Source organism: Achroia grisella, unplaced genomic scaffold (assembly GCF_030625045.1).
Source record: "Achroia grisella isolate CSIRO2021 unplaced genomic scaffold, CSIRO_AGI_Agris_v1 utg906, whole genome shotgun sequence".
In the NCBI taxonomy this organism is placed as follows: Eukaryota; Metazoa; Arthropoda; class Insecta; order Lepidoptera; family Pyralidae; genus Achroia; species Achroia grisella.
In genome coordinates, this window is record NW_026713064.1 from 3,368,958 (window position 1) to 3,396,946 (window position 27,989).

The 27,989-nt window shown below is 31.5% G+C and overlaps 2 protein-coding genes across 2 annotated transcripts; both read right to left on the bottom strand.

Moving 5' to 3' along the window:
* Window positions 1–1,420: 1,420 nt before the first annotated feature.
* On the bottom strand, window positions 1,421–11,667 carry LOC131853757 (2-amino-3-ketobutyrate coenzyme A ligase, mitochondrial). The gene is made up of 9 exons (XM_059204787.1): window positions 11,565–11,667; window positions 10,690–10,850; window positions 7,735–7,800; window positions 6,868–6,969; window positions 5,559–5,766; window positions 4,671–4,851; window positions 3,492–3,684; window positions 2,595–2,772; window positions 1,421–1,721 (listed from the first exon to the last, which is right to left on the bottom strand). Exons 1-9 carry the CDS (start codon window positions 11,593–11,595, stop codon window positions 1,561–1,563), a joined length of 1,281 nt encoding a protein of 426 aa, XP_059060770.1. The 5' UTR covers window positions 11,596–11,667; the 3' UTR covers window positions 1,421–1,560.
* A 1,300-nt stretch (window positions 11,668–12,967) lies between these two features.
* LOC131853829 (pickpocket protein 28-like) lies at window positions 12,968–26,669 on the bottom strand. The gene is made up of 14 exons (XM_059204882.1): window positions 26,653–26,669; window positions 25,175–25,369; window positions 24,364–24,493; window positions 23,592–23,707; window positions 23,215–23,323; window positions 21,613–21,758; window positions 20,749–20,857; window positions 19,350–19,439; window positions 18,364–18,503; window positions 17,007–17,137; window positions 16,382–16,441; window positions 15,537–15,708; window positions 14,154–14,327; window positions 12,968–13,077 (listed from the first exon to the last, which is right to left on the bottom strand). Exons 1-14 carry the CDS (start codon window positions 26,667–26,669, stop codon window positions 13,032–13,034), a joined length of 1,635 nt encoding a protein of 544 aa, XP_059060865.1. The 3' UTR covers window positions 12,968–13,031.
* Between the last annotated feature and the right edge of the window lie 1,320 nt (window positions 26,670–27,989).

Below are 27,989 nucleotides of genomic sequence, written 5' to 3' on the forward strand. Positions count from 1 at the left end.
TAATAGTTTTTAGCATTTTCAATTCGTATGACAGAAGACGTTTTTTCAAATACGGCATTTTGTGTCTAGTGAAATTATAATTTTAACTAACAACTTTTAAGCGTCGGGCAGACCCGATAATCTTATCCATTTTTCTCGATATTTTGGATTTGTTGTGAATTTCGGATTTAATTCATTATATTGCAAAAGAATAGAAAAAGGTTAAATTTCCTCGAAGCATAGATTAGTTTTGGTTCGCGACTTAGTCGTCTTGATCTGATGCGTTAATCCATCAGGGTAAAAAGAGCCTAACTTGTTCTCGATCCATTAAATTTCATGTTATTTTGGTAGAGCTGTTCAGACAGCAAGAGTTAATAAATGATAACAACTTACCTTGACAAGTATACTATTGCTAAATCATATTAGGTTTCTAACAGATACTGTACATGGAAGTTAATGACTGCAATCATTTCTTTTTGTTTTGTTAGATTTCGTCATTGATGAACGATTTTATGACTTGTTTTCACATTGTGTGTTTGTCATTTTATGTTTATAAACTAATAGGATTATATTCGATTGAAAAATATGAACAATATCGTTGAACGGAGCCGAAAAATTATTTTATTAAATGCAATAACGGCGACAAATGAGACCTCAATAATAATTATAATACCAATGTAAATAATTTAATATTATAATTGTAATTTATAACTCGAGAGTAGATTATAAAGGTCGCACTGAGTGTTCGAAGTTGTCTGAGTGTGAGTTTTATTACTTGTAATAAATTATTGTTAATAGATCAATTATTATTACACAACAGCGATGTTTTATTATCCTTTGTCTTTTTCTGAGTGAGTATGAACAAAAAATATCGTAAGTTGCAGTCCATCTGGATACCAAATATCATTTAAATCCATGTACCTAAACGTCCAAAATCCATATATATAATATTATAAAAACGAACTGGAATGTTGTATGTCTACTTGTTACCTTTTCACGAATCATAATGAAATGCTTTGCCATTTCGAAAGAACGTCACTTTGAACGTCAAGAGATGTATATATGATTTACCATAAAAATGTTCAATTATTAATTATTTGCCATTTTAATAAGTTACATAAAAAGAGATGCATCAGAGATTTAAGGGGTATCGCATTACATATTCATCAAAATTAATTTCATGTAACAGGAAGAGATACGCAAATAGAGTTATTTTGGTATTTTTAATATTAGGTTTACTCTATTTTATAAATTTTTGTAAATTTCTGTAAGAATTAGATTGTCTGAAATTTCAGAAATTTCATTATCTCAAGAAAGCGCACAGTTCTATCTTGAATCTCAAAAAGCAGACGAAATCGGAAGCAGCATTTAGTATCTTTCTGAAATTTATTTATAACCGAATTATGTTACACACCTGCATTTAATTGTCAATAAAAGTATCTTATCTTTCCTAACATTTTATTCAGTCAGACCATTTTACATTTACTGATATTTACAATTGTTATATAATACAATTTTATAAATTCAAGACTTTCTTAAAGAAAATTTTAGTATATTAGTTAGTGCAGTACTTCCTGTATTCTAAGATTTCACAATACCAATTTTCCTAGCGACTTCAGAAAATGCTTGTACAGCGCGATTTATGTCCTCGGGAGTGTGGGCGGCACTTAATTGCACCCTTACGCGCGCCAGTCCTTTCGGCACCACCGGATAACTGAATGCTACGACATATATGCCACGCTCTGAAAAAAATACTTTTAATAGAATCCATGGCCATTAGCAGAAGAATGTCTAGAGAAATAATCTTGAATATATATGTCGCCGTTATAATGAACTGTAAAAGTAAAATCATAATTACAATTCGGTAACTTTATTGTTTATTCTTCTTGGCTGAGAAGAATGAACGAAAATAAAGTTGCTTGTTTTATGTTATTTTTTTCTTCAGCTATCAGTACGAAGGCTGTCTCAAGTCTGATGGACCCACTGAAAATTTGCGGTGTGGTATATAGGTTGTTTACGCTACAGTATTGAGCGCTGAGCTGTGTAGAAGAATCAGCGTTACTAGAGTTAGTTTTAACTTAATAATGAAATATATTAAAAATATTTATTGTATAACCTACAAAGTAAAGCTTTATTAGTGTATTATATATTTGTTACATGTTGCTCTTTTAAAGAAATAGTTTCATAATTAAAGTAATTTCATAGTTTAATCTATGTAGGTACTACGGATAGTTTACAGTAAGTGGTCTTACTTAATAATAATATTATAAACGCGAAAGTTTGTAAATAGGGATGGATCGATGGATATATTTGTTACTCCTTCACGTAAAAACTACAGAATGGATTTTGAAGAAACTTTATAGAAATATAGCTATGCTATACCTCAAAATAACACAAAGGCTGTAATTTAAAAATATATGTAAATTGGTTGAAATATGATAAATGTCAAGTAAGGCAGACGAAATTGCACGGATCAGCTAGTTTTTTATAATTTATAAATTATGCACTTTTAATTATTTTTTTAATTCAATTAAAATTATAACTCATATTTTAAATTGCATTGAAATTAATAATTAAATTTGAACATTGATCCAACGACAGGAGAAAAATCTTACCTAACATTCCAGATGCAAGTTCCACCGCTAAAGGCGCTTCGCCGACCATCACAGGACAAATAGGGTGATCATCGCCAGCCACCGTAAGTCCAGCCGCCTTCAAACCACTACGGAAATTTCTTGTATTCTCCCGCAACCGTTGTCTCAGATCATCACTTTGCTCTACCAAATCTAAGGACTGGAATATGCGTAGAAATAATTAGGTATATGTATATCTTTAGAGATATGTGTCGAACAGTTGGTTTTCCTACCTCTAGTGAATAAAAATTATGTTTTCGAGTGTATTCAGGAAAGTGCAAATGCAAGTTCAAGTGGGATATTTCGAATTTTTTTCTTTCAACTTTATGTGACTGGCCCATTTATTTTGTTTTAATATTTTTTGTACAGTCAATAGGGCCAAAACTTCTGCACATAGCCCACAGTAATATTTATACCACCTTATAAGAAGAGGTGGGTAGCAGTAGTAATTAGCAAAAGAGATAAGCGGAAAGAAATGGGCGTCTGGAATGTACACTTATGCGATACTCGAAAACACTTCACGCCAGTATTTTGAAGAGGTGTGGTATTTCCGGGTTCAAGCAGTTCCATTCATGTTGCAGAACCACACGTAGCCATACAACATGCTATACCACTTCTAAATTTGTTTTATATGTATACATTTCATATTGTTACTCAAAATTGTTATGTATTATTACATAACCTAAAACAAAGTCGCTGTCGCTGTCTGTCCGTCCCTATGTATGCTTAAATATTTAAAACTACGCAACGGATTTTGAAGCGTCTATTTTTAATAGATAGAGTGATTCAAGAGGAAGGTTTATATGTATAATAAACGTATCACCACCATCACCCGGGCGAAGCCGGGGCGAGTAGCTAGTATTATATATTTTAGGTCACCTTTAACGATGCAGCGACAACCGGCGGTGGAGGGGCATTAGAAAATAGGTAAGGTCTCGACACGTTCCTCAGCAATGTGACCAATTCTTTAGGTCCGGTAGTGTAGCCACCGGCGGCGCCACTCACAGCCTTGCCCAACGTTGAACAAATTATATCGGCAGCACCCAGCACGCCGCAGTACTCTTCAGTACCCCTGTAATAAATTTGTCAATGAATTAATTAGTTGATTTACTTAGGTACATATTATGATCGTGTATCAAATGATTGCAGCATTTTAAACAAACTAATTATATCACTCATCGTTGTTTTTTATAGATACAAGTATCTACAACTTAAAAAAGATGTGAGTAAAGATATAAACTGAATACCTCTGTGATCAGTTTTTGTAATTACATGTAAAATATTTATAATAGTTTCCAAGTTTCAAATCTACTCTATAATGTTAATATAATTTTCAATCCAATCAATTTTTGTATTTTTCTTATACGCATGGGATGGAATGGCAAATATCCTTGAGACTTGAATAAACTTGTTCATATCCATAATCTCATTACTAATCAATATATTTTATTCTCAAAAACGAGTTATAATAGAAATTGTTTAAAGATATTTAGTTTAACATTCCTGTCACAGCCAGAGTGCAAACAGATACGAAATAGTGTATTATAGGCGTGAGGATCTCATGGTTTGTATAGTGTTAAAAGCTCTTTTATGGAATGCTGACCGAACAATTAACTTTATGCCGACTAAATTGCATGTGTTTTAACTAATTGCAAGCAACTATTTATGACGGTCTCGGTGGTCTAGCGGTTTAGCACGCCGCTTTACTTCCGATGGTCGCGGGTTGGATTCCTCGCACGGTGCAAACATTTCTATTCATGAGTATAATTGTTTGTACCGGTCTGGGTATCTTCTATGTATATTATGTATGTATTTATAAAAAAAAACTCAGTATTAACATCAGTTGTGTACCCATAACACAAGCTCTGCTTACCGTAGGACTAGATGGCAGTGGGTTAATTGTCCAGGGTTATTTATTTATTTGTCCTATTGGTACAGTAGACATATTTTTGAAATAGTGTCCCAGATTGATCGGTGTTTTTAGTGGTTACCACAATATGCATGTTGATGAATTAGTAGTATACAGGAGGTGCTCAAGCCTAAAAAGGTGCAACATACCGTCCAGTGTCGCCGAAGAAACCAGTAGCGTGGCTGTCATCAACTGCCAATAGGGCGCGATATTTGTCCGCGAGTGTTCGTAATCCAGCAATGGGCGACACGGTCCCATCCATTGAGAATACACCATCAGTAACGATCAGCTTGATGCGGGATTCGCTGTGCGCCAGTAAGTGTTCCAACTCTAGTTTAGATACAGACTGTTGTAGTTACAAATATTAAGATACAGTATACGACGATTAGTGATGTGCCAACATTCTTTTAAAGCTAGTGATATTCTATCTTATTAATAGACTATTATGATAGTCTATAGTCTATTAATAAGATAGAAACTTATAGAAACTTGTAACCACGTCGTCGTTAATTGTTAATAACATAATAAAATATATCTAGTATCATCAGTCGTCTATGTTGGTACCTTAGTCTCCAAGTAGCTTTCTTTGTAAACTGTGCTTCGGTTACAGTATGCAGATTAGGAAGTGAATTTACAGTATGTCCCTACATTACATATTAGTCCTCCGTTATGACAACGTAAGTGATATCTAGGGCGTCACATGACAACATAATGATTACTGCGTAACATCGGGTAGCTTTTATAAGTTTACTTTGAGTATTTGTTATTTAAAATAACCGACATCAATCTTGACGAAATTATTAAAACAAAAAAGTTTGAAAATGAATACTGAAAATCTATTACTAAATGTTATTGGCAAAGAATCTATCACAAAATGTTATCAGATAATATACTAAAAATATTAAGATACCAAATTCTGTTTCCTTTCGAAAAAAAAATAAAACTAAAGCAAATCATACCAAATATTAATGAGTAAAGATAAAAGTAGGTAGTATTTAGTACTTAGGCAATTAATGTCATTTATTTTTAATACATACCATTTAAATCTCTATGTGGATACCGATATTTCTGTGCCTTGCACAACCGTATGCCGTCAATGATTGAGGCGTGGTTCAGGGCGTCAGAGAACACCGCGTCCTCAGGGGTAAGCATAGACTCGAAAAGTCCAGCATTCGCGTCGAAGCATGACCCGTATAGTATAGCATCTTCGCGGCCATGGAACTTGGCTAAACGCTGTTCTAATTCCTGTAAATATAAAATAAGTCACTTACAGAAATGTTGTATATTGTTGCTGAACCTTGGCGGTCCCCCCTCCGATCGATTCCCTAAAACTAAAGTCGTATCCATTAGGCGGGAGTTGGCCTTCAACCGCTCCATAAATCCTTCCGCGGGTTTGGAGTGCCATCTGCACTCGCTGCTATCGTCCGGTGAAATCATAAAAGCCAGCTGCAGTTAACAGTCAACATAGAAAGACACAGTTTTTTTGTCGGCCATATTCAACCCAATATGCTTCGGGTTAAAGTCTACTTGTTACGTACACGATTTCTTTCAACTAGAATTCACGATACTCTCAAAAAAATAGAAAACATTTTAATAGTACGAATGTAGAGACCAGAAACATTGGTAATAATTATTGTTAGCTATGGAAAATTAACAAAGCACGTATTATATACATAGCTGTTTTTATATAAATAAATTAAGGCAATCTTATTTACATACATACATATATTTACAATTGTTACAGATGAGATGCAGTTTTTACAACTCAATACTTCTACATAATATATAATACTTTGTCAAGGTTGTATGAAACGTTTAGATAAAATTGCAGTGTCTCCACGGTCACCGAGTGTCTTTGGATTTACATAATTTTCCTTACAAAGTTAAAACGGTCGCATGTTAAAATTCAGTTAACGTAAGTTTACCTAGTTAAATAGATTGTATATATAAAACGTGCCAAATTGTACGTGTATTGTAACGTGTATTGTATCCTATAAAACGTGCCAAATATAAAAAGTAATTCAGAATCAGACAGTATGCGTAAGAATTAACCTTTAAACAGTTACATTGACCTTTGAGTTTAAAATGAATTTTTAAATTCTTAATTTATTACGTTTTTATAAAGGACAAAAAAAAATCAATATCTAATATGATACATATCTGATCCGAAATAATTAGAAATACAAATAAAGGAATTTTGATTATTTCTCGAAAAAGAAATAATACCTTGCTGAGTTTTTGAATAGGTAAAATTTCAGAAAAGCAAAGTAACTACACAAATTTAGTAGTTATGAATTTTCTGTTTGCTCTGTAAGAAGTGTGGGCTGAAGATAGATAATTACTTGCCTTATGTATAATCTGTGTTCCACAAATGAATCTAACTGAACTGAGACCAGCGCCATATTTTTTCAAACCATCCCTGGCTGCTTCTACCACTTCGGGGTGATTCTGTCAATAAATAAACGTATTTGTTATAGTTTCAATTTTTTGTGGCATTTTTAGTAACAATTTGTGGTGTATCTTATTATCGACATATTGTCGAGGATAAAATATAATCGTCTCTAGATAGGATAGGAGGATAAAATGAACATTAAGAAGCTAAAATGTAAAAGTTTTCGTGGTAGATATTTGATTATGAATATTTTATATTTATTATTGTTTCCTGTAATAATTATATAAATCGATAAATTTGTAGCACTAAAAAATGGAATATAATGACTACAAAATGATAAAATTCTTTAATAGATATGTTTAGCCTTCATTTAAAAATCGGAAAACATGTAGTTTAGACAACTAATTAAGTTCATTGTCAATGATTAAATTAAAATTTTCTGGAAACTAAGCACATGTATTAATAAAGATATGATTGTATATGTATATTTTTATTTTTTTTCTGTAGAATATTTAAGTTAAATATGAATAAAATTAATGTCGTAAAATTTTATAATTATTATTTAATTCATTATTATCTTTATCGTTATATACTCATCTATTAATTCTTTTATACCATGAACAGATTATGTATTTTATTCGTGCTCTTAAATAACTAAGTATTTATTTGTACCTAAAAATTATAACAATATTGAAGTGTTTGGTATGTACCTACACTAAATATTACGTATGTTGTGCAATAGTATCCAGTATTAATTTATCATCAACAGATTGTTCGTATACAATAAGCAAATTTTTTATGTAACAATAATGTGTACTTACAGAAAATCCTAAATAATTATTTGCACAGAAGTTTAAGAAATCGCCCTTAGCGCCTTGAACAGTCACCTGTGAACAATTAAATGCCTCTTTATATTGTAACTGGAATAGCAAACTTGCTGATGGCTCCTCCTCAATACGTAGATTCGATACACCTTTTAGATACTTATCACAGAAAAAAAATATCATATGTTTTTTCATGCACCCCGACGGCATTTTTAAAAAACTCTACCCAGAGCACGCGCAACGGAGTATTTAGCTGTAGTAGAATTTAATATTTTTTGATGAGCAAATAAAATTGATGGATTGATTTGATTTCGTGTTCCTTAAACAAGAAGTTTGGCATCTGTAATGCATACTTAAAACTATGAATGACTTGATGATTACATTAAGCGTTGCCCTTGATAGAACTAAAATTATTTAACATTTATATTTCAATCAAGAACTTTTGACAAATCGCCTATTATCTAGTTTGTTTTTAATGTTATTTAAATTTGCAACAACATCGAGCCAACTATGTAATAACGATATTGAATGATTTCACAAAAAGAAATTAAATTTACTATAAGCCGTTTCAATATTATTAGTATATAAATGTAGATGTAAGAACTTTTTGTTCAAATTTAAATACAAAATTTGCTTTATATTTGGTATCTTTTCACATATATTTGATTATACAATATTGTTATAGGATTCATCGAATATATTTCCGGAAGAAATAGTTATACTAGGTACACTTTTAAAAAAGATTACTTGTCACGGACCCCGCAATCCACGTCTGAAATTAAAAAATCGACGCGGGACAAGTATCCTTGACTCTATGGATAAATTTTACAATTATACGGGAAAAAAACAAAAGAAAACCAGCTCTCTTGTGAATCGCTGATACAGAGACGGCATGTCATACATAACGATAAATAACGAAGACGGCGGCAGTTCAACACCATGCAATGAAATTTTTAACATAGAATTTAATAAAATATTCAGAAATACGAAAAATCAGAAATTTAGAAATCTATACAATATATTGATTAATTTTAATGCAATTACAAAATGTATTTATATCAGTGGTTTGCTATCTTTACAGAACAGTTTGCACTAAGCATTTATTGTGTGAATATGAAGTCTCCTAACACACTAGTGTTCAGTTTCTTTATCGTTTATGATAATTCTAAGAGCGACGTTGTTATTATATCTATAATAATTAAATGTGTCAAATTTTAGAGAGAATAGAAAGTAAAAATAATTGTCAACATTGTGATAGAAATACTAAAACGTGTATTACAGAAACCTGTTTACAAAATTCTATTTACGACAATGAAATTTGTGAAGTATTGAAGAAAGTGGAAACCATTGTATATGAAAAATGCCGAGTTATAAAGAAGACATGATAGTAATAATCAAGAAATCACCGTTCAACAATCACCAACATCATTTATTCAAACAAGCATTTTAGAATCATTATCACAAAAACACTTCGGTTCATCTATGCAAGCGGATGCAGGAACAACGTCATCATTTGTACAAAAGTACTACATGTTCATAATTACGTTTTACGCGTAATTAGAAACATGATTGTTAAAAAGCTTCAAAGTCACAATTCATAATTCTTTAAGAGACATTCAACATTTTCGAGATCGTTTAATTTTACAACAAGTTGTATATGACCAAAACACAATGTATGTTTCATTCATACATTGGGTTTTGATTGATTCATTCATTCATTTTTAAAATATAATAAAACTAACAGCATTTTTAACAACAGAATATACCTAATAGTAAAGCGTAAAGTAAAGCCAAACAAGCAATGTCAATTAAACAATGTTGATTATTAATTTTGCATCAACGATGACTTTCTTAGCTTTTACATTCTGTGGTAAATCAATGTAAGATGATCCTCGAAAAGGATGAAATTTATTGACAGTCATTTCCAAATTCGTTTTGTAGTTAGGGCATATGTCTGTCTTTGATGATGCGAAAGCCCTTGTCCATTATACCTGTGGGTTAAAGTTGTGGATTTAGAGTCATCAGTGGCCAGACGGCAGAAAAACTCGTAACTGTGTCCAATATATATTATATCATCAATAACACATTATAATTAGTAGTTCTTATGATAGTACCAGTTAGTGAACACATACACAATAAATGCTGCTCAAACTTCTCGACTACCACAACTTTGTATGACATTTTTGAGTGCGGCATTTTCGCGGGAATTGACTGAATTATCAAACTGGCGGTGTTGCCACATAGTAGTACATTTGAACAACCATTCACTATCTTTGTTTTCAAAATCGTTTATCATTGCAGTCATTGCGATATTACAAAAATAACAACAGCATGGCTTCACGACCTTCAATGTTATAGCTACGAGCTTGCTCGTATGTTTTATCTATTCTAAGACCAATGCAAAAAATCATACATATCATGATACAATTATTTTCACTGTGCAAGGAATCGAACCAACGACCATCGGGGGTAAAGCGGTGGGTTAAACCGTTAGACTACCGAGGTCGTCGAAAATAGCCTTAAATATGTGTAACAATTGTAACAAACTATACCTACATATTTTTGTGCGGCTTTATATAACGCTATTCAAATGTCTAAATATCCTAATAATTCACTTTGACTAATAGAGTAAATGTGGAATATACATGACTAATATGTCCACTCCATTTTCCTTGAAATCGAACGCAATTATACTAAATAAATTAATAACTCTAGAGACTACAGAACATCTAGTTTAGGACTAGATACTATGCAGTCTCAAAACTAGCATATTACTGTCACTAATTACTAGAAAACTTATACACTTGCTTTTCATAAATGCAACAAAAGAGACAAACAAAAATATTTTAAATTGTTATAGGTACATATAAACATTTCTATTGTATAGCGATCGAACCCGCGACCATCGGATATTAAAGTCATCGTCAAAACACACACTGTACTAGAACATACCTTTGTATCTTGAGGTGAAGTAAGTACTCTCTCATGTTTCCAAGTCTTTGCTCTCTTAATCTCTCGTAGCCGGTCGTCAAGCACGTCTCGAAGTAAAATTACGCCTTCGCGTTCTTTTCCCTTCAATTCACTAAACTGACGAGCTTGAGAACCATTGCACACTGTAATATTGTATGTTTGCATTAACTACCTTTCAAATGTTTTGAATACTCACTATACCTACACCTGTATGTAATTGTCTAATTTACTACCAACAAATTGGTTCTAGGTATCACATATCTTCTTCTCTCAATTGAATTAGTATACTGAACCGTACGGTAGGAAAAAAAATTTATGCAAAAAATTTGACGTTCAGGAGCGGCTAAAATGTCGTACATGAATAAATTATTTATGATTTGATTTTATTCATTATCCAATATGTGAAAAACTAAGACAAATTATACATCTATAATCATTGACTTCTTCGTTATTGGATTGATAAAATTATGTAAGAAAAGCAAATAACTGCCTATTGTTTCAAAACATATTTAAATATTGACGTCACAATTTAACAAATAATGTGATACTATAGTGATAAATATGACACAGAAAATTGCTACTTCAAATTGTTTACCACGACATAATAGGTAATATGAAATTTTCCTCTACTTTATAACTGCATATTAACTCAGATAAAGCAAAAACTCCAGTTGTTATGTTTTCAAAGTCAACGCAAACTTGTTTTGCATCTGTGCATATAAATATATATTCATACTGGTTAAAATAATAGAAAATTCTATATGGCTTGTATTTTTTTTTAATTACTTTACACTGTAACATTCGGAAGAAATAAAGTTAACTAAAACTAAACAAAAATAAAAATGCACTTTATTTACCGGCACGCAGTAGTTGTGTACGTAGCGCCATATCGTCGAATGGAGGCGCGGTCGCTGTTCGCGCGACACCGTCCCAACGGGTATATAGTATCAGGGATGCCAACTGTGCGAGGATCCTCGTACAGGTACCAGATTTTTGGTCTTCAGTACGAGAATGTCTACTTTCTCTTACAAGTTTGTACAAGGTTTTGATCGTAGGAAATCACTCAAAATACGAGGTTACAAAGCAAAATTGAGAGAATATACGAGATTTTGATTTCTTCGTACTCGAGGCTATATGTTTTAAAGTTGGCAGCCCTGACGGAGTGACTGCGATGCGAGTTAAGCATTATTAGTAGACCAGTCACGCAGGTTTTATGTTTCGTGGATTATTTGTTTTCGTTCTGGTGATTACGTTAGCTATTTTGTTTTAAACATATGTTTCTTTATGTGCCTGTATAGATTGCATAAATACTACAACCGATAACGATTTTATGTAGTATTTGCGTAGTTTGGCTCATAACAACTTAATAAAGTAGTTAAAAGTTTGAATAACCAGAAACGATACAGAGGAACGAAGCGAAGAAGTTGTTTACTTTAATTAATAAGTCTATGAAATATCAGAATTAATATTTGTTTTAGTCATTATACACTATTCATACTTTTTATCATGGCTATCTTTTATCACTCATTTATCATCTTTTAAATAAAACATGGAAAAGTTAGGCCTGTGCCTGCCAACAAAAATCTGCAGATTTTGTCAAGCTGAAGAGGAAACGCCACCACATCCTATGTGGTTGTAGCCCACTCACGCATAAACGAAATATGTACTTTGGAAAGTTTAAACTCTATCCTGAGGAGATAAAAACCATCGTTCCTAAGAATATCTTTTAATTCTTGTCTCTGATGGTTCTAGGTAGCGAACTTTGAAAAAGGGCAAGCACTATGCAAGATCTATGCAGGTCGCAACGCTATAGGTCTTAGCACCTGACAATAACCGGGAACCCCTAATAATATATATATATATATATATATATATATATATATTTCCTTCTTTTCTAATGGTCTTTCGATTCAGAGGAATAACACCTTAATTCTGCGAAATAGCAGCGCATAAGGGGTACATTGTAAACCTTGTGATTCATTATAAAAAAATACATTATTTGAATAGTAAAAAACTTAAATTTAATTCATTATATTGTACAATAATGAGAATCGTTTTTAAATTGTTGAGTCGTAAATATTGAATGAAACTCAATTCACTCACTTCAAGTGTAGGCAAAATATTAAATTACTTCTTTTTATAGAAAGACATCATATACATAATTAGTAGTTTGTGTCCAATTAATTCTATTTATCACAAATATAGCATTTACATAATTTGTATACAATCATACATTTAAAATACGATTCGAGATTCTTCATTGTATTTATATAATAATAAAATTAGCTAAACTTATAATGAAAAAATAGAATAGACTGCAACATTCATTCTGCTACCACTGTTGAGGACTGACGTATTCGACAAAACAATCTGAAAATAATTTGAAATTTATTTAAGTATAAGAAATTAATTGAGCTGTAAAAAAACTATTTAATGTTATAGTGTAGGTATATAGCTAATAATACAATAATAGTTTTTCTTTTGAGAGCGAGTTAATTTAATACCCCGATTTACAACCAAAAGATCATGAGTTCAAATGTAGCTAACATTAAAAAACATTATATGTTCATATTTCTGACTGACTCTCCGTCGAAGGAAACAACGATAAGAAATCAAAAAGTGGTAGATTTGCCCCTGCCACAGATTCAAATAGGTTACCAGCGAAATGTGACCATGTCAAGTGCTGCGTTCACCATGGCGACGACAATTGACTATTTATACTGTTATAAAATTATATACCTATATAAAAAAAATAGATATTAAGAAAAGCACAAGACATTTCAATTGATAAAATATTTTCCAACACCATTGGGGTTACATTATCACAAAATTATTTGTCAGAAAATACAGTAGTATTTTCTGACTACAATATATGTATGTATATTCTATTAATACTAAGATGGTAGCAATCAAGTATACGGCCCATTTTTTGGTAAACGGTGATCGTAGCTTATACCGCCTTAAACCAGAGGTGTCACGTGCGCGTTATCGATATTTAAGAAACCTTAATATAGATACCCTTCTTGTAAAACCTCCATGCTGTAGTCTCTAAAGAAAACCTCAGCAGGTAGTTAATTCCATAATCTAAGTGTACGCGGGAGGAAGCTCCTCTGAAACTGCACTGTCCGACACCGACACAGATTCCAGGGTGTGGATATAATATTCATATTTAATGATAATAGTATCTCAGAACAATTTACACGGCGCTATCTAGTTAATCAGAGCTTGTGTTATAGGTAGTAGAAAGCGGATATAAAAATCTAGATATTTTGTAAATACATACATAATTTAAATAGAAAACACACAGACCGATACAAACAATCGTACTCAAGATTGTTTTAGCCGTGGGAGGAATCGAACCTGCGACCATCGGAAGTAAGTGTGATACCGCTAGACCACCAAGGCCGTCAAACTTAGTACTTACAAATAATTGTATGCAAGTTTACCTCAGAGTGAAGTAGTAAATGATCTCGATGACGCTAAGGAAAGAGAAACCCATGAAGAGGCCCATGATGCCACCACAATTGGCCAGGAAGTCAACGCCGCCGTACAGCTCCGAACGTCGCAGTGACGTGAACAGTTCTTCGGCGAAGTACACCACCAAGCCGGAAGGCAAGCGCCTAATGTCAAATAGAAATTTATTTATCACATATTACATACTAGCAATGCCCGCGGTTTAACCCATATATGTTATTCTGATGTATATTATTGTAAAGTTTCATTTAAATCCATTCGGTAGTTTAAAAAAAAATAAACAAAACAGTGGAACATATCTACCGGATAAAAAAAAGGCAAAAAGGATGTCCCCACAAAAGATGCGGCAGATATTACTATAAAATAAAAAAAAGTGTAACAAACATTCATCCATTCATCCATATTTACAAACATCCGCCTTTATAATAAGTAAGATATATAATATTATAAACAATTAAGTATTGTAATATAGTATATTTAATAGTCTTAGAATCAGTTCTGACAGGTTTTTTCCAGGCGTTTTAACTCTAAATTTACATTATGGTGATAGGGGTAAATTAATAAAACAGTTCAGCCAGTTCATTCAATTAACTGTGGTAGGGAAATAATAACCACAAATATCTATCAAAAAATATCCTACATTAATTTTAATATTACTGACTTTATATTATAATTAATAATTAGGTATTTTGAAGATAATATTGGATACCTAATTTAACAATTAAAAATACGTATCGCTGTGAGTAATTAAATAACTGACCTCTCTGCGTCCCTTAGAAAATGCGTGCATAAAATTATAAATATACTTCATAATTGTAGTTTAAAACTTCGTAGAATTAAAGTTTTGGTTTGTTGACAAGTATCGTAAATTTAAGAAAGTCACGGTATGGGTAAGATCTGTATCTTAGAGATATCTTACAGACAGACATTTTATCATGGGTAAACTGAAGACTAGCGGGTAGTTCGTAAATAAAATTGCGGGTAGACTTATTCGTCTAGCCTCATACGTCTACGTTTGTTGTTACATTGAAATATACAGGTATATGTACTAGCGGCAAATGTTGTTGTGCCATATGAATTAACATTGCTATTAAAAAATAGGGGTTCGTGATAGAAGGGTAAAAAATTGGGGTTGTATGTATTTTAAATGCCACATTATAAAAAAATAAAAAAATGTTACAGGTGGACAACTTTTATCACTTAGGGGTATGAAAATACCCCTACAAGGGAACAACTATATAGGTTTATAAAAATAGATCAAGCCGTTTCGGTGTGGTAACAAACATTGTGACACGAGAATTTTATACGTAAGATAAATCCTCGAAGTCGAGTTCACAATAAGTTCAATATCTCACCATCCATGAGCGATATCAGGATTGGAGTGTCGTCTGTATGTAGTGAGATCGTACACCGCTTGAGACACCTCCGCGTCGTACTTCAGTTCCGTGCACGCCTCTAAACAGTCGCACTTCTTCGTCAAGTGTTTGGAGTCCTCGTCCAGTGCCGATTTTGAGAGCGACAGTTCCTCTATTAGCAAATAAATCATCTCCATTGTTAATTAAGTAGCCACCTATTTTGGTACGTAATCTCAGTGCGAAACAAGTTGACGGTCCACATTATAGAGGAAATCATAACCTATATACACGAACCGCACTACGGATATCACGTTATCATATCACATAGCCCGTGTTATTTCAGAGGACTATGATTTTATGACTCTTATGCTATAATTTCACTGCCTAATTGCAACCTACAATCAAAACATAGCTTACAAAGACTATTTATCTTTCGTTTGGCTGAAGACTTTGTACTTATAACTTCTTCACCTTTGCATAATTATTATGAATTTTTATAGAAATGTCCTATATTATGTAGGTACTGACAAAAAAAAAGTATTTCTACTAGTTGTTTAGTATACCTACCCATAGTATACAGAGCTTTGTTTAGTAGAGAACTCAAATGCTTTGAACATAAAATACTGTATGTTACTTGTAACTAAAGTAATTTTTAAATGTTTTTGGCTTTGACAAAATATTTTCAAAAACACAACAAAGAAATATTTGTAGGTAGTATTAGTCGGAAGGACAAAAATTTCGTTAATTTATTTATGAAATATTATTAGACTAAAAATAACTTAAAATCATGAAGTTTTAGTTATTTTTCAAATAAAGTATTAGATAGGTATTTGTCAATAACTTACCGAAAGCATTAGTAACGCACTGTCTCTTGCCAGGGCCACAGACTTTTGTATCAGGACCATCTGTAATTGAACGGCAATGTTACAATTTCATATTTTAGAAAACCTATTAAAGGTACGTATTAAATGAAATCAATATTAAACTTTAGCAATTTTATTTATCAAAAAGAAAAAGAAATCAATGATTAATTTAAAAACAAGTGTAAAATATGTATAGAGAAAGAATTGTTATTACTAGTTCGTGTATTCTAATTTTAAAAAGTAATTGGTAGTTTTTAGATTATCTTAGTACATTTAAAATTAGAACACAGAAAACATACGATTTACTACTTACTTGTATTTTGCGTTATTAGGAATACATAATATAATTATAAGTAATATATATAAAAATATTGGTATATATATAAATATTGGTAAGAATTTTTTTTAATACATTCGATGAATGAATTTAGATTTTTTTTTATGTTTAATAAAAAAACAAAATTGTATAATCTCTTCTTTTTTAGAATGATTTGAATTTATTTAATATAATTTCAATTTTGGTTCAATGTCTATGTAACCTTTTTCTCTATTGTCAATATTATTGAAACGCTTAATATTAAAATATTTAGCTAGTTCATATACTTACGAGGCATATAAAGAGGAACACAACCGCAACGGTAGGCTGTATGATTGGACGAGCATTCAAGCTCGCAGTTACGTTGCGTATAAATGCGGAAGAAACTCAGGTATCGCTCCTCAGGGAAGAAACAGTTACGTCTGAAACCCAATTTTTTAGTCATAAATGCAGATAATGTATGAGAAGGAAAATACATTCACAAATGTTAATATTTTGGGAAGCAAATTTCATATTTATCATTATCATCTTAAATGAACAGGTTACTAGCTGATCCGATAGATCTCGTCCTGTCTTAATTATGAATATTCAATTACAATAGGTATTATTAATTAATAAAAAAATATCCGCGCAACTTTCTTAATTTGTTCTTTCATAAAAACCTTCTCCTGACAATAACAAACAACAAAACAGAATTAGCGAAATCGACCCAGTTGTTCACGCTAAGAATTTCCTTCTCATTGATAATGTATGTAATAAAGGCTGGATTAACAGGAACAAACAAACAGACAGACAGACAAAAATTGTAGAAAATGTTATTTTGGTGTATGTACCATATTTATATTCATATTGATATGCATGTAGTAAAAAACGGTTATTACAACATTACAAACAGACACTCCAATTTTATTTATATGTATAGATACATTTACACCCGTGTGAAGCCGGGGCGAGTAGCTAGTATATATTATATAACTAATTACTTTAAAGAATGATATATGACTCACTAGTCGAACATCAATCAAAATGAGATTAGGCAGTGCATATGTTGTTCTTTGTCTTGATAAAAAAATACATCCTTTTCGATCTATAATCTACAATTTGTTTAAACGCTCTCTGCGTAGGTATTTTGTTTTGAAGGTGAGTAGGTCAGTTTGAAACTTAGGCATGACATCATTGTTATAGGATTCTTTAGTTAATATTTTCTACCGACTTCAAAAATGACGAAGTCCTGACATAGGCAAAGCTTTTTTTGTATACATGTTAATGGATTTTTAAATTGGCAGAGTAAGGATTCTGTGTGGATTCTACGGCAGACCAAATAGTTAAATTTACATGTGATCAGAAAATTATAATAATAATAATATCTCAGGATAATTTAGACAGCGCCATCTAGTCCCCAACTAAGCACAGCTTCTGTTATGGGTACCAGAATTATAAATAGAAAACACCGGTTGAAAATGTTAATTAAAGAATCGTATAAAAAATTACTGAGAAAATATTTTTATAATAGAAGACCCTTCCACCTGTGTTGACGGTATCCATATGCTGGCAGACAGTGGAAGGCAATAAAAAAAAGCAATAACTGACAGGGATTAGCAGTTTTGGTAACTGCTGCTACCAGCTATGTATAGATGTAGATACTAACTTATGTGGTGGATAATGTTTCAGGCCGTCGGAGGTGGCCGTGACGCGCGGCGTGACTGCTGCAGCCGATTGATGCTTGATGGGCAACCGGAAGAAGTTCTGACCCATGTTGGGCAATTCTGCTGGGTTATGGAGCCATATCTACAAATAGTATAAATTATTTAAAATCTACTCCCAATCTCATCGGACCCGAAACTAATGAAGTTTATATTCTGGTATTCACTCTCATCTAAATTATCTATAAATTTCAATAATCACGAATATGGCGGTCAAGGGGGTAAAGGGGACAGTAATGTGGATTGATGATCTCATTGATAGCAAGGAACCATATCAGGTTGACCTCCACGCGATCCACCTGGAAACCATCGTGACAAATTCTTGATGAATTTGTTGTGATAGGCTGACTGACCAGACCTCATACTCATCTTATCCTCCACTGTTGCCTCGCCAGCGTAAACAATTAGCGCAAGCGAGTGTAGCATTCCATTATCATCCATAAAAAAAATATGACTCGACATGTCATGATACTCGCATGTAAATATAAGTTTAAAGATTGTTTTTAAATGTATCTTTTACTTACAAATAAATTACAATAATAAGTAGAATAGTTGTCAGAATAAATAAATGATTAAGTAGGTCAATAACATACATATATGCTTCTATTTTGTAACTATGAACGAACTTACATAAAGTAACATTTTTAAGAAATAGTTTTAAACAAATATTTAAAATTGTCCCATATCGTATTATTTAAACAATTATAAAATTCATGATATCTGAAAATGTTCATAGTAACTTCATGTTAAATTCAGATCTCCAAATATTATGTTTGTATTATTTACAATACTCTTTGTTAAAATAAGTAAGACTTTTTACATAACATCATATAGGTAAATTGTCTAGTAATTAATTGTACACGAATTAGTAATTATAAAATGTGGTAATATATTGTTATTTAGAATATATTATGTAAATTCGTATACATACTTTAAATCCTTGAACCGGGCCTCGGCACACTTGATCTAAATCTCGAATGTCAGTTAGCAAAATAACTTCGAACTCAACGCCGCCATAACTCTGAAAAAAGGGAGTCTTGTTTTTTTTTTTTGGGAAAAATACATTATTTTTATTGTATTGCTAAGATGAAAACAATATTTTATTATAGTGTATTTATAGCTTGGTTACAAGACAAAAATCAGTTTGTTGTAGCATCCATTGAAACATTATTCACTAACGCACTAGAGAAGACGTTCACTTATACAAACATCTTGCGGAAAGAAGAAATTCGTTGTGCCTTTAAATTTACTTACATTTTATACATTATTCATTTATACTGTATCTAAATTTAATATACTATAATTAAGACATCAAACGTCTTATTTTCTGAAAATGCCTAGTAACTATTTACTATCAACAAACACCCTGGCTACGCTAACTAAACTAAGTTAAATAACAGCCACAAGTTGGCAAGTATCATCTACTGTGATATATTAGCGAATAATACGTCAATGGTAGAATCCTCGTAAGATGACCTTCTCCCAATAGTGGTTTAGCACGTTCTTGTATCGAAACTAGGCTCGATGTTTTATTGTAGGTCATTAATAATGACTCACTGTTGTACTTTTATTTGTTATATATACCTACCTACTAACCCTACCAAAGAAATTTAAATATCACACCACTGTTTTGCAAAAACACAAAACGAGGACCAATCTAGACGGCATTTATAAATCAATATCGGTTAACATATATTTTATTAGTGTTTGTCTTTTACTGGAACTTAATTATTATTATTGAAAATGTTTCACGAGCTCTAATCTTTTCATTAAGGCCGTCTGATCATTTTTCTTTGCCTTAAATTACAAAATGACAGACGTCCTCTTCTTGTACTTGTCTTGTACACTTCGTTGTCATAATATTTACATACTCGTACATACATTTATTCACTTTTTAATTCATTCAGCGCGTGGTTTTTTCACTCATCTTGCTAATATTATAAATGCGAAAGTTTCTGGGTATGGATGGATGTTTGTTACTCTTTCACGCAAAAACTGCCGAAGGATTTTGATGAAATTTTCAGTAATGTAGATTATACATCAGAATAACATATCCTTATCCTTACTAATAATATTATAAATGCGAAAGTAACTCTGTCTGTCTGTCTCGCTTTCACGCCTAAACTACTGAACCAATTTAAATGAAATTTGGTACACAGATAGTCTAGACCCTGACAAGGATATAGGCTACTTTTTAATGTGAAAAAAGGGTTGCAAGGGGTTGAAAGGGAATACGAATGGTTATATGGAAGTATCGTCATTTTACGCGAACGACGTCGCGGGCCCAGCTAGTCTTTTATAAACTATCGACATCATATTTTATCACTTACAGGTCCACGTCGTGGGTAAGTCTTGATGGTCTCACCCGGGGGATATCCTCGCTCCAGGGTCCAAGCGCTTTTATTGTGACCAGCCACATGGTAGTAGTCCTTGTGAAGACTGGACAGTATATTATTCAATTTAAAAAAATAGAAAATACAGCTAAAGAGGAAAAATGAATAAAATCTTTACATGGTATAAAACAGTCGCCGCCGCCGCTATCTGTATAGATAGTCTGTCTGTGTCTATATATGTAGATAGAGTGAGTAAGGTTTATATATAGAATACAAGGGTACATTATATATAGTATAGTACGAGCCGAGAAATACGAAAATTAGTAAGGCACCCGTGAGATGGCGGGAGGGTTCGCTAATATAAGTATTATAATTATAATTTAATAAATAAAAATAAATAGTGTAAGAAAATTCTTAATATTTGAAGTTACTGCTAATATATTATTTTTATTTATAATAATGTATTAGCGAACCCTCTCGGAATTGGATATGTCATTTACAAATACTCCTTATAATAATGGTTTAGGTCAGTGTTTTCCAATGTGGGGTCCATGCCCTACAGGGAGGCAATTTCATTGTTAGTGGGAGAAATTCCAATTTAATTATCTTTTGAAAATTTACTGACTGTTACATTAACAATTTCTGAGTGATTTCTTCATAAAATCTAGATATTATTTATGTTTCTTAAATGAACAATATTTTTTTTTACTGTTATACATTTTGTATGTTACATATGTATAACAATTTTAGAAAGGTTATAGACATTAAAAACGTTGGGATACACTGGTTTAGATAGTTCCCATTACAATTATTAATAGACAATAGACAGCTAAGATATCACACAATATAAAATGAACTTACTTCTCTGTTCTAAACATCTCTTCAGCAGACAACATGTTGAAGGTGAAGCAATATCCGTCTTTTGTAAGTGTATGATAGAACATTTGCTCGCAGTTTAATGTGTCCCATAGGCAGTCCAGGAAAACATCGTCGCGCGTTGGAGCTAACTGTATACAATTTATTGTTAGCTTTAGGGTTTGTACTATAATCCCTATACATAATCATATTAAGGGATGATAGACTAGAAATTTATTCGTAGATAAATAAAATGAAAATTAATTAATCAACTTATATTACTTAACACGGCACCATCTAGTCCCAAGTTAAGCAGAACTTGTATTATTGAACAACTGATAGATATACTTAGAGACATTATTTATAAATACATACATAAAATGTGCACATGGATACATTGTAAACGCCCACATCGTTATAAACAATTATACACATAAATACAAATGTTTGTACCATGCGAGAAATCGATTCAAAAAGTAATTTATTGTTAGTTACGTAACAAAAAATAGTAAAAAAAACGGGATGCTTACTTAGTTGTAATTAAGTTATATTTGATTTGCGGAAGGGGGTGAGCATACTGCGGTCACACAGAACAATTTGGTTTGTTATTTTGTTTATCGATGTTTTCATCCATCACCGGAGTCAGTATTAGGCACATCGATATAAAAGAAGAAAAAGTATAATCCATGACATTTAAAATAAGTAACCATGTTGCTAAGAAACAGTTGATATGTAATGTGCAACTGTGATACGAAAATAAATTATATTTACTGCTATATATATACCATATATAGCATATAATTTATTTTCCCACTTGCCACTCAATATTTCCATCAGTCAGTCAGTCAGTCTGAGTCTAAGATTATATATAATAAAATATCAATTTCGTTTTACACAGATGGAAATATGTATGAATAGATTTAGGTATTCAATAGACACGGAAGGTCGCGTGTTGTATTCATCACGATACAAGTTATTACCTAAGATTATAGCAATGTACATAGCCTTGACATTAGAAAAATCTTAGTAAACCTCGACCGTTGTTTTATTAAGTGAGCGGTTTGACGGGAGAGTTCAGAAATACCTCTTGGAACATTAATAATTCGATCGACCTTTATAGCACTAAAGCACAAAATATTCTGATTTTACTGTTCGGAAATGTGCATCTCATCTACGGAACTAATTATAATTAAGATTATTGGTTTTAAAATGAATTTAATTATCTCAGTGATTTTTAATTTGTCAGTCCCAAATTTCAATCATTGGAATGCGTAGAATTATCCATATTTTGTATATTTTGTCCATATCTATATTTAAACAATGTCTCTGCTATATCTATAGTTATATACAATACGGCCACTTTCTACAATATATATTTACTACATCCCATATGCTATTGTGATGTTTATTCCATAACTTTGTATAACTTTATCAAAATTCTTCTACTACTTTTTTACGTGAAATAGTGACAAACATCCATTCGTATTCTCAAACTTCTCAAATTTAACATAGCAAGCGCCATCTACCGTTGACGGTAATATGCTAACCAAGTAGTTGATCTGATATTATCAAATTTAATACATACATACACGTATTTGTCCTACCTACCCGCTGTAGCGTTGCTATAGAGCTCTGGATATCTTCAACAATTTCAGGTCCTCCATTAGGATCAGATGCATAGTTGCAGAGAAGCAGCATATCTTGGAACGTTTTAAGGCTGTACACAATACGTTAATATATTACAATTTACGACCACAATAATATTTTGGAAGAATATTGAATGCTTATTCCACATCAGGCGTTATCTAGAGACAGTTCGTTCGTAATTATTATATTAATAATATAATAAGCTATGAAGTAATATAATAGGATAATGACATCGTTTGTGAACGGAAAAAATCTATCTATAAAATATACGTTTACAGTAGCATGAATATATTTTTCGTAACATACATATAAGGATCATACAGGTGATAGACACTTACTCCTCTGGAGACACTTTGGACCGATCCTCCTTCAGGTCGAAGTTTATTTTTGTAAAATTAAACACCGTCTGCTTTGGTTTTGTCTCTGTACATAGAGTTACTGCTGGGAATGGAATCTAAAATTATAACAATAAACAGTAAAAAGACAAATAAGCTAAAATGTTAAGGTCGAGTTCGAACACAATAAAGAACACTAAACTATCACATTATCTTTCCTTGTAAAGTTTCATTTCTGTCGTCATCACTGTTATGTTACTACCATGTATCATGCCTATGCGTGTGTCACAATTACTCGTTGCTTGCATTATTTTGTATTTATTTATTGCATGTTGTTATGTTGTTTATTATGTTACAAATTAATAATAATGAACTTCATTATTATTAATTTGTAATGTTATTACCATTACTATTGTTATGTTTTTTTTACCATTCTATTCTAGCGCAACCTATCTTTTCTTATTTATCTACCCAAAAGTTATCTTGAAGAGATTTCATAAGCGATAAAGTCGTCTTTTGTACTCTATTACCGTTAATTTAGATTCCTATAATTTATCTGGTGCAATAAAGAGTGTATATAAAAAAGTAAATAAACAAAATTCGAATACATATATAAAACTTATATGTTTAGTTCATGTTCACTAACACAACTGATACACAATTCTCCATCTAATAGCAAAAGTGACTAATTAATAACAAGAGAAGAGAATATAGATACATGTTTTTCTATGAAAATCTGTTTATTATTTATACTAAAAGTACTATGTTAACTTACATGCCAAACAGAATTCGAGGTATCCGCAAAACTGACAATAACAGGTGATTCGTCCCACTTGATCCACACTTTACGTATGAATATGGCGCACACTGCTATACTACTCACCACCATGAAAAACCACCACACCCTGTAGACACATGCAATCTGATTTTACAAAGACACCATTATTATATTTAAAAAAAAATATTTTATAAGTGTAATAATGGAGTGTCGGGCTGTAGACAAAACTTATACCCCAGACCCACATAGACGACTTCAAATCTGGCCGAAACTAAATGAAATTATCAACTTAATTGTTCTTTTTATATTGACAAAATTTAGTATAATTACTCTATATCTGTAGTTAAATAACTAAATTTTGGTATCTAATGATAGGGATTTCACAAAAATTTTATCTATACGTAAATGTTGACGGCTGCGGTAGTCCAGCGGTTAAGCACACCGCCTAACTTCCGATGGCCGCAGGATCGATTCCTCTCATGGTAGAAACATTTGCATTTATGAGTATGAATATTTATATCGGTCTAGACGTTTTCTATGTATATTATGTATGTATTAAAAAAATGAGTCTAAATATACTTGTATATAGCAGTTATCTAGTGCCCACAACACAAGCGCGGCATAGTTTGGAATTAGATGGCGCTGTGTGTTTCTTGAGATATATGTATTATAGTTTATACAATTAGTTTGTCCGTCAATTTTTTTCTGGAAATAGTTTAACTGTTAAAACAAATAAAGCTGGTAAATAAAATCCCGTAATATTTCCTAATTTTACGTATAAATAATTAAATAGTCCTTCTAGTTTTACCTTTCTACAGATGTGAAGTTCTTATCAGCAATATATCTAAAACCGTGTAAAGTCGTGTTGGACATAAACTCCTGCAGGTTGTCGCGGAATGGTCGAGGTTTTTTCTTTTTTTTGGGTGGCTCCGTCTCCTGGAGTCGCAATTTCTTCTCATCATTATTGTGGGAATTCAAGTCGTACCCTTTTGGCGACATATCACTAAATAATAAACGCAATTTAATAATAGTAGCAGTTACCTATGACTGTATGTGTTTTTTTAAGTAAAAGATAGTCTGTATAGGGTAATAGGGAGGGTTTTGTGATATTCTGTATTAATCGTCAAGATTTCTTTAAAAGGCAACAAGCAGACGGACAGACACTTTCGCATTTATATATAATATTTATTTCGTAGTGTGTCTAATATTGTCGGGTGTAGTATAAGGACAAATAAATAATATTTTATATTGCTAGCTAATGCAATATGATAAGAAACTGAAAGGCAGTTCACATATTTACTATAATATTAGAAAGAGGAATAAGCATTTTTTTGTATAATTGTTTGTAATAGAATTAAATTTACCAAATATTCTATCAATTTGAAAGAAAATTCGATTAATATTTTGTTCTATGATACGTCGTATTGTTACCCCATACCACAGATAATATAATATTACCATACCATTCATGCTAATAAAATAAATAACTTATTGATAAAATCTGTCGTGTTGTCATATTATAAAAAAATACATTACATTGATATATTTAGATTTCAATTAAATTAATTCTACAATCATTTATTTATAAAATTAATTACATTACTTGTAATATTTTTATTAACTTAGTCAGATATAAAGAATATTTATTTATTTTTTAGTAATTTCAATGTTATAGTGTAAATCATAAACTAAATTTAAGTAGTCGTGTTGATGAAATACCTATATTTCATAGATAGATAACGTTCCATGCGATTTTCTAATTCTTATATTTGATATGGACGTATTACCTAGTAGTTTTGTTTAGTGACGGAGTAAGATTGTATGAATACATATTATATCGGATTTGAAACCAAATTGGATAACAAATCATATCACATCACATCACAGAAGGAAATCAACAAAATTTAATATTGGTTGAAGGGTGAACCAGTCATAATATAAATTACCGAGTATTTAATATATTCAACTAAATTAAATACTCGGTAATTTATTAGTAACATCATATAGTCCCCCGTATATACGGAAAGAAACAAAATATTTAACACATTAGTTGTTTGTGCGACTTTTGTGCGATTTACGGATATAATAATCTTTTAAAATATTTATTACTCAAAGTCTTAGTTTTGTTTATACCTGTGATAATTTGTAGCTGTAGGTAATTGTTTATATTATCTAAGTTTAACAGGTAACTAACATAAATTATCTCACTCATATAGGTAAATCGTTAACACTAAAACTTAAACTTTAAATTCCAATAATTCAGAAACTAATAATTTTACAACTTACCTGTAGTCGTCTGCCATGGTAGTCACTTTTATTACAAAATATCACAATTTCCTATATCTATTGAATAAATGAGAAATCCTTGATAAAACAACTAAAATTAATTATGGCACATTTCCATATTAAATTAGCCCTTTTGTTATATAAAATATCACACTAAGCTACTTTAATAGAATTTATTATATTACGTAGACACAATAAAAGCCTAAAAGCTTAGAAATATTTAATATTCAGCACGCACTAGACGCGGTCGTTACGCGTAAGGTCAATTTTCAACTTGATCGAGACTTTTTGTGTTGCCAAAAACAACCGGTTGTTTATATATTATATTCGTGTATCCATATAAAGAGAGTAGTCCTGTCTAACTCACACATAGTTATATCAATACACTGGTCTGCGTCTGGACCGCTCGAACTAAAAAAGTTGTGGTTCTTTAGGATTTTCGGGGTGTCGACCCCGAAATTCGGATTCGACGGTACGAGTATTGGTGTAAGTTATATTGTATAAAACGAGACAGTAAAACTAATTTTGGAAGTGAGTGACATAACCAGGACATCGAGTATAGGTACAGGTATTCAACGTCGAGATTATAAACTTTTTAAAAATTTAAATTTATTTTTGTTTAACAAATTTAATGCAATTCTAAACCATTCATCATTCAACTATTTTTGGCAAGTTGTTCCGCGTAGGTACACCGGCAATAGTCATTAGTAATAAATTTTTCAAAAATTTCTCCTTCTAAATTCTGAATTGTCTATCTGAATGCGATGAAACTTTGGTGATGCAATCTATTATTTATCCGAAAACAAATCTTCAATTAATATATACAAAGCGAAGTTATATAATAATATATTCTGTTAATTTATATGCACAACATTCATAACACACAAAATCCCTCTACCATATTTTATAAAATATCTCTTATGTTTTATTAAATTTAGTATTCATAATAAACAAAAATTATAGTATATTGTTTAATAACACAATTATTTCACTTATTAAGAATATTTTTCAGCACGTTTACGTCCTACTTCTGTTTTCGATAAAGTTACATTTGTGTTATGACTTTGTATATAAAATACCTACGTGTCATAATAGTTTCAGTAATGAATTAGACATTATGTATACCTTAATTATGTAAATTAATTCTGTGTTAGTATTTCATATTAAATTCTCTAGGGTATTTAGACATTTATACATAAATCTCTTTGTGCTGTATGAGGTAACTAGTGCTAAATATATGTATAGTATATAGTATATATAATAATATTAATAATCTATGGCAATAGTTTTACAAGAAAATAATCACGATATTTTTCATGACATTAATATAGGACTAC

Excerpts from the sequence above, each read along its gene's own strand:
- LOC131853757 (XM_059204787.1), bottom strand. The coding sequence starts at position 11,595 with ATGGCGCTACGTACACAACTACTGCGTGCCG. Across the intron at positions 7,801-10,689 it reads CTTCACCTCAAGATACAAAG|GTGACTGTTCAAGGCGCTAA; the intron begins GTATGTTCTAGT and ends AATTGTTCACAG. Across the intron at positions 4,852-5,558 it reads TCCACATAGAGATTTAAATG|AGTTGGAACACTTACTGGCG; the intron begins GTATGTATTAAA and ends TATCTAAACTAG.
- LOC131853829 (XM_059204882.1), bottom strand. Across the intron at positions 24,494-25,174 it reads AACTTCACATCTGTAGAAAG|GGTGTGGTGGTTTTTCATGG; the intron begins GTAAAACTAGAA and ends ATGTGTCTACAG. Across the intron at positions 18,504-19,349 it reads GCCCGGTTCAAGGATTTAAA|ATATGGCTCCATAACCCAGC; the intron begins GTATGTATACGA and ends TACTATTTGTAG.